The following is an 8,440-nucleotide window of genomic DNA, read 5'->3' on the forward strand; positions in this document are numbered from 1 at the left end:
TTTTTTTTAATTTTTTTATTACAAACATTTATTTTTAAACGCCAAAAAGTGACCAATTTTACCCCAGGTTTTGGGGTAGCATTGGTCATTTATTATTTATCATGTTTGATCAATAATGCCCTTGCTATGGGGTAACAATGGTCACTTTTTTGGATTTTTAAAAAATTATCAGTCCTTAAACACTTAAAGAAACATGAAATAAATATTTAAATGAACAAAAAATTTTACAACTAGCTCCCTGTTATTGTGCAAAAGTGATTAAAAGTCATTTTCTAGTAAGTCATTATCGTCATCTGAGGATGATGACTTACTAGAAAATGACTTTTATATTTGTTTAACTCTTGCCCTTTTCTTGTTATTCTTGGTGTTATTGTTATTCTTTGATGTGGTAGGAGTTGTGTTATTCACCAGATCTTGCGGTGTTATCGCTTTGCTAGGTGTTGAAATTCCAAACTGTCGATTAGCCTTTTGCACACTCATTCTTCCAGTTAAACATTCTTTCATAGGATTGGACAACGCTTCTTGACTGTATGTAGTTGCATATGCTCTTGAACCAGGCTTTCGCTTATATTTCCTCGGCATTTTCACCAGCTAAGAATCCAAATGGTTCAATAAATGTATCAGAAATGTCAAAAAACGCCAAAATAATGTCAATGTAGTCTTTGAAGTAATTGTGCTATACTTACAAAAATTGTTGATATACCAAAATTGTTGATATGAATTGTTGATACGAATTGTTGATTTCATAGTTGATTTATTGTTGGTATCTGTAAAAAAATTAAAACATATCTTTGTTAAATTTTAGGAATTTAAAAAAAAATCAACAATTGACCAAAGTTACCCCAGCGACCAAAGTTACCCCGGTTGACGGTAAATAAGCAAAAAAAAAAAATTTGGCAAAAGAATAAGGCCGTCTGTAGTTATTTTGGACTTTTGTACCTCTAATTTCGACAAAAAATTTTTTTACAGATTTACAGAAGAGCAAAAGACCAACAGGACGACATTTTAACTTCATTTAAATTCACAATAAAAGTTAAACAAGTATTGTCTTGCCATTATGTAGGTAGATTATACCAAATTTGAGTCAACTCTCGAAGCACTGTTTTTTTGGGGGATAGGGTCCGAGTAGCTGACCCGAGAGCGCCACCCATGTAGGATGATAGTAGACGTGTACCCACATCGTGTAGCGGAGATTTTGAAATACATGTATTACGTCCGCGGAAATAAATTGACATTGAAGCTTCGGTTCAAAGGTTTTTGGACCTGCTCATGTAAAAAAACAGGTCAAATGAAAATTAGTGAAATTGAAACTCGTTAATGAGGTTGCCTAATCTCTCAGCAATTAGTGCTGAATGGATTCCCTCCAGTTTTTTTAACAGTTTAAAATCATTGTTTTGCAGAACATAAATCATCTTGTAAACCGCACACGAATCCTCATACTTGATGGCCACATCTTACATATAAGCTACCCTCAAGAGTTAGCCAAAAAGAATGTCATACTCCTACACCTTCCAAGTTTAAGTTGTACCTACAGAAGTTACCCTCGTTATTCATTACTCCTACAGCAATATACAGTATCTGTACTCCAAAATTTGTTGCAAATAGAATTTTGATTTAGAATCGTCCTTGATTATGTCTAATCTAAGAAATCTGATTGTATTAAATAAGTTTTATTAATTTATATTAAATCTGATTAAATAAGTTTGACTTTTTTAATATAATTAAATTTGTTAGATAAGAGAAAATTTCAATTATCAAAAAAAATAAATAAATAATACTTTCGTTATATTTTTTAGGAATCATTATTAATAATCGTTCTTTTCTTTCTTTTTTTTTTTTCTTCTAAAATTTCGAAAATTCAAAGTTTCTTAAAGTAAGTAAGTTCCAATATTTTTTGCTCAGATCTCCAATAGTTAGTCGATTTAACATAAATTGTTATTTGCTTTTTCATTTAAATGCTATTTATTATGAATTTTACCTGGCATTACGATAATTGCAATAATTACAAGCAATTATAAAAAACTGTAAGTAACTTTAGTAATTGTAAGTAGCATTAGATACACCGGCCACATAAAAGTTGTAACGGGTGATGGGCAGATATCTCAGTTACAATAGAATCGTTACACTTGCCTTAAAGTTATTTGCCAACTTTAACTTAGATACACTATTCTGTATGACAATAAAATGCTTAATTGGAGTTAATTACATGCCTCCTTAAACATAATCTAATGGGTCTTACTGATAAATTTGAGCCCTATATATCAGTTAATACCCACTAATTAGGTTTAAGGAGCCGTACGAAATACCAATAATATTTTACTCATTAAGAACGATAATATGAACAAACAGATATAAAGGAAATGTTTTATCATTAAAGTTTGATGCTAGGGGTTAAATTAGGAGGAGGAATGGTTGTATAAGAAAAATTTTCATTAGATATATCAGAAACAATCAATAATAAACAAAAGTACAAATGTAGCAGAAATAACTCAGAGTGTGACCATATGCAAATTCTTGAGCAATCCCAACAGTTTTACATATCAACCCCTTAGAATCTCCGACAATCCGATCTCATAGCTTTATTTTAAAAGATATAAGTTCTTAAAAAAATTTCAAATAAGAGGAACATTTAAATTTCTTCTTTAATATTCTCTGGTCAATACCTTGTGTAAATTCCTTCTTCAAAATTCTTTTATTTTCTGCTATTAGATTTCTTACTTAAATTTTTTAACAGAATTTCTTCTTATCTTTTGTTAACAGTTCTAAATAGAGTTTCTTTTTTTTATTTCCTAATGTAAATTTCTTCATCAAATTTCCTGTTCAGATTTTCTCATTAAATTCGTTCATTAAATTTCTTCTCTAAAATTTTTCTTTAAATTTCTTCTCTAAAATTTTTCTTTAAATTTCTTCTTTAAATTTTTCCATTAAATTTTTTCTTTAAATAACTTCTTTAAGTTTCTTCTTTATAATTCTTCTTTAAGTTTCTACTCTATATGTCTTTTTGAAATATCTTCGACTAATTTCATCTCTAATATACATCTCTAAATTTCCTCCTCAAATTTTTTATAAAAATTATTTTTTAAATTTCTTTTCTTAAATTCTCTCTATGTGTTTCTTTTTTAGATTTCTTACCAAAATTTCTTTTTCAAAATTTCTTCTTTTCTTTCTTCTCTAAATTCTTAAAGCTTTTTTTTTTTACTTTATTCTAATTCTTTAAACTTTTTTTTTTTTTCTTTCTAATTTCTTCTTCAAAATTCTCCCTCCAGATTTTTCCTTTAAAACTTTTCCTCAAAAATGTTGTTTCAATTTCATTTTTATTTGTTATTACATATATTCATACTTATTTGTTATTAACTGTAAAAAAGCATGTTTTGATCTTAATTAACATTATTATAACTTACCAACTTAATTTACAAAAATATTTTTCTATGAAGTTTATAAATGGATTTCTTGGCAATCCTCCTTAGCTACAAATAGTCCGTTTCAATAAGAATACTTCCTTCTACATATTTTACGCTTTTAAAATATTATTTAATTCTATTATTTGCTTGAGACTGTAACTCATCGATGGCCATCGTTACGTAAAATATAAAAATCTGACACCTGTTTAAAAACAAATGACAACTGAATTTAATCTCAATGTAAGAGACTTTGTTTACTTGAAACATTTTAATTGAAAAATCTGCTGCTAAACCACGATTACATCGATCTCAGTTTGGTTAGTTGCAGATCTTGTTTGATAAGTTTTTATTCTACAAAATCAATTAAAATTTTTTAATGGTTTGATATAGGTTTTTGTTTAGTTTCTTGTTTTTTATGGTTTGGTGTTGCATGATAGTTTTTTCTATTAAGCGTTAAGGCCACAGTTTCAAATTTAAAGTCTTTAATGTGCTGTTTTGTATTTTGTATAAATTGTTTAAGAAAACCTGTAGAAACAAGCACTGGTTTCATTCATTAACCAGGCTTTCTTTTTTCTAACCGCATATTCCTTTTTTTTTTTAGTCGAAGAACGGTTCATAACGAATAACTCGTTTTTGTTTTTGAAAACTCCAAACCTGAAAATTCAATTTGTATTAAAAAAGTAAAGGGCTTTCTAGATTTTTATAGCTGCTTTAAAAAGGAGAAACTTCAGTTTGAACTTATTTTGTCCAAAATTAATAACTCTATTATACTAAGTCTAAGCTCAACATTAATTTTTTACTTTATACAGCTACACGTTCTTGTAGAATTGAACAAGAAATCAACTTATATGTAATATAAAATAAACTGAAGTTTCTCTTTTATGTAGTGACCATAAAACTCCTAAAACCAGTTAATAAAAATTTTAATTTTCAGTTCGTGACCTTTTTTAAGAACTTAAAAAGATTACTGACGATATCAATAATTTTGAACAAAAATCCATCTACGCATAACAAGAAAAGAGTTACAAAAAAGTCCCTAAGGTGCATAGTTTCCATAGTTTTTATTGGTTGATGTTTTAACAAAAATTCAAAATTTGTTTAGAAAACTTATTTGGGAAAAATGTTAATTTTAAATTTCAGCATTAACATTTAAATAAAAATCATAATTCGGTCTCACAAAAAGCAAAATTTATTTACTCTTGCCACGCAGACGTTGTTAAAGTCTGTGTTCTGGCCGACTTTAATCGCGATGTAACTTCCGAATTTCGTCGGAATCGGAAATCTTTTCTATTTATATGTAAGGCTTGGAAATTTACAGATAAGAAAGTTGTTTTAAGTTTGTTTTTTTTTCCGTCAAACTTCAGTTTCTCCAAAAGTTTCATTTAAATTCAGAATGGACCGTTCCTTCTATAGAAAAAAACCGCGGTGCATTTTGGTCTTTGTATTCACCGAAAATAAACAAATTATCAAAACATATTATCATGTCAGCAATAAACAAAGTTGATAGCTATGAAACTAGTTTGGAAAATGATTCAAATACTATTGATATTGATCCATGTTTTTTTAAAAACATTTCAATCGCTACTCAACCAGTATTTCGAGAAATATCTAGTCAGTTTAATCAAATAGATGCTGAAGAAGTTGTACAAGAACAAATAAGCACTTGGTCAAGATGTCTTTCCTTACTACTTAATATAAGCCAAGAAAAAATACACAAATATTTAATTATAGACGATAGTTCGACTGATTTCGGAGCTAGAGGTGCTTCAAAGCATAAAATCTCTGGTAATCTGGGTATCAGCTATTTAAGGAGAACTTCGTTAAAAATTTAGTTGTAAAACCTAATGTCAAGATTGAAATAAATTCTTTTCTTGTTAGAGCTAATGTTTCAGCTTCAATGAAAAAAAATCAGTACCTTATTTATGTACATTTTTTTCAAAAAGAAGGAGATATTCTGTATGCTAAATGTAATTGTAAAGCTGGTATGGGAGGATGCTGCAAGCATGTTGCGGCAGTATTATTTCAGTTAAATGAATATAAGCAATTAAATTTAAACTCTGTACCATTCAATAAAACATGCACAGAAGTGTTACAACAATGGCATGTTCCTGCTGAAGGAAGAAATTCAGAACCAATTAAACTTTCTAAAGTTTCCTTTGAAAAGAGTGATTTAGAAAAGGATCTAAACAACTCACGAAAGCGTCCTTTTGTATCAGGAAATAGAAACTTTGGTGCAACCCCAATTTTTGCACATAATCCAAGCGATGAAAAAATTAAAAAACTGCCTGATAGTTTATATAATCTAGGAGAAGGAATAGCATTTGCAAATCTTTTAAAAGGAAACAATTATCATTCCATGTCCTACTATGAAACATCAATATCTGAATATCAGCTAAATGTAAAAAAACTCGATTTAAATTCTGATGTTATGTTTAATGTTGTTGATACCATAATTAATGGATTTGAAGTAGAATTCAGTGATTCATTTGAATTTGATGAAACTCAATTAAAGTTTATTACAAAATATTTAGTTCTATCAAAAGAGAAAATAAAGACTTTGGAAAGAGCTACTCTATCACAATCTACAAGTTTATGGCTTGAAGAAAGAAAAAAACGCTTGACATCTTCAAACTTTGGTTTTGTTATTAATAGACAAAAAAGTATATTTCCTGCCTCTATTTTGAATAGAATTTTGAAAAACAATAAAAAAAGCTCTTGCAACAAAGCTTGTAATTGGGGTAAAATAAATGAAAACACCGCAATAAAAAAGTATGAAAATATAAAAAACGTATCAGTAACGAGATGTGGATTTATCATAAACCCAAAATGGCCTTGGCTTGGTACAAGTCCTGATGGAATTGTATTTGTAAATGAAAAAATAAGGGCTGTTGAAATCAAATGTCCTTATTCAAAAAAAGATTTAACTATAGCTGAAGCTTGCCTAGATAAAACATTTTTTCTTTCTGTTGTTGATGGTAAAACAATGCTTAAACAAAATCATGTTTATTTTTATCAATGTCAAGGTGTTATGGCATTATTAGAGGTCACAGAACTAGATTTTATAGTTTATACTGAAAAAGATGTTTTTATCGAGAGTATTAAATTTCTTAAAGAGCAATGGGAAAAAACTACTTTACCAAAATTAACTAAATTTTACTTTGAGTTTATGCAAGAAAATATATTTGCAGTTTAGATTAATTGTTTTTATATTTTTTACAAACATTTTATTTATCTGAAACAAGTTGTGGCAAAAAGTTTGCTAAATAACAACAAATTATCCAAGTTTTATTAATTTTTGGTGCCATAGACAATTTAAATGGTGTTTGTAAAATGTGATAATTTTTTATTCGCTGTATTGCTCTTTCTACATGAATACGAACAGCAGCAATTTTTCTAGTTTCATTCTCGTCTTCTAGACTGAGTTGAGCTTTTCCATTTAGAAATGGTGGTATATTTAATGAAACGTTTTCCGGTAAATCATCAGCAATATCAAAACCTCTATCTGCCATTACACTGTCTCCTGGTTCAAGCAGGTTGTATATTCCACAATCTTTAGTAATTTGTTTGTCCGAAAAACGACCACAGTATAAATCAGAAACAAAAGTTATGGCTCCATTTGGTGCTACTCCAATTAATCCTTTTGCTGTATTTTTATGTTTATAATTAGAAAAAGTTGCAGACTGGCTTCGAAAAGATGTAGGCATTTCGATAAACAGTTCAGTGCAGTCTAAGATTACCCTTGTTGATTCATATTTTTCTTTAAAACATTTTGGCATTGTTTCTTTTACAGTTTGTTTTGTTGCCCAAATTGGTAGCATACGCATTTGAGAATGCAATAAATCAGTCCATGTCATTATGATTCTACTAACATGACTTGAGGATATGTCAAAGCGCAGTGCCATGTCTTCAACCAAAAGGCCAAGTCGAAATCTTGTTAAAACTAAAAACAATTCAGACTCTGAACTCATTATGCGTTCTCTTCCCTTTTTATTGTAATTAAAGTCTGTTGTTTTTTCAATGTTTGTATTTGACCCCCAATATATAAGTTTGCTTGCAGCAGGTTCTAAATATTCTAGTAAAACTTTAAATAGATTGTATGATTCAAAGCCAGTATAAAATTTAAAGTGGGCTTGATTATGTTTAAATCTGTCAACTGTAAATTTTAATTGATTGATAGTGTGATTCATAATAATATTTTTCATTTCTTTCTTTTTAGTATTTATAATGTTCAGTTTGTACTTTAGGATAATAATTTCTTTTTTTAACTTTTCAGACTCGGTTTCTTCAAATGAAAAATTAACATCATTTTTTTCGTTTTCAATTTCGTCTATTTTTCTTTTATATCCAATAGAACTATTTACTGTGATTCTTGGTTTTTTTATGTTGTCTTTAACTTGTTTTGACAGTAAAGATGGACAGTTGTTCATATAAGTCTTTTTTCCTCCTGTAAAGTGAACTGAACAAACCCGATGAGAAGTAGAAGGAACAAAGTTTTTCCTACTAATTAAAGATAGCCATTTTTTTCTCAAATTACTTTCCTTTGGGATGATGTAAAACGATAAGTTTTTGTTTTTGAGCGAATTATTGTTGCATAATGGAACACAACAAGTTATGTCACCGCGGTATTTTGTTGTTGTTGTTGACTCAACAGTAATATCTTCTTTAATAGAATGAGTTATTAGTTTATCACAAGATATTGTATCATTTGAAATCATTTTGAAAAGTCTTTTTAAATTAAATTACTTGACTGTTTATTTTAAAAAGCATTAACACAGATTTGTGTATTTTCGGTGAATACAAAGACCAAAATGCATTGCGGTTTTTTTCTATAGAGGGAACGGTCCATTTGCGATCGAACGCGATCAAAATCGGCTGGAACCCAGACCTAATACATTAAAAGTTGTTATCCATTGAAATTACTTTTTGCATATTAAATCTTAACGCGAAGAGTCTAACTTTTGTTCAAAATAAATGTAATAAATTGCATTTTTACGGTTTTGACTCTTTTTGTAAGCACTTGTTTGAAGTTTAAAATAAAA

The 8,440-nt window shown here is 28.7% G+C and overlaps 1 protein-coding gene across 1 annotated transcript; it reads right to left on the reverse strand.

The window, feature by feature from the left end:
• Nucleotides 1-6,564: 6,564 nt before the first annotated feature.
• On the reverse strand, nucleotides 6,565-8,179 carry LOC149882879 (uncharacterized). The gene has a single exon (XM_090065478.1). The coding sequence runs from the start codon at nucleotides 8,114-8,116 to the stop codon at nucleotides 6,626-6,628; it is 1,491 nt and encodes a 496-aa protein (XP_089921604.1). The 5' UTR covers nucleotides 8,117-8,179; the 3' UTR covers nucleotides 6,565-6,625.
• Nucleotides 8,180-8,440: the final 261 nt, after the last annotated feature.

This window comes from Hydra viridissima, unplaced genomic scaffold, assembly GCF_058129835.1.
Source record: "Hydra viridissima isolate aposymbiotic clone 2 unplaced genomic scaffold, HvirCarnegie_v1 scaffold_10, whole genome shotgun sequence".
In the NCBI taxonomy this organism is placed as follows: domain Eukaryota; kingdom Metazoa; phylum Cnidaria; class Hydrozoa; order Anthoathecata; family Hydridae; genus Hydra; species Hydra viridissima.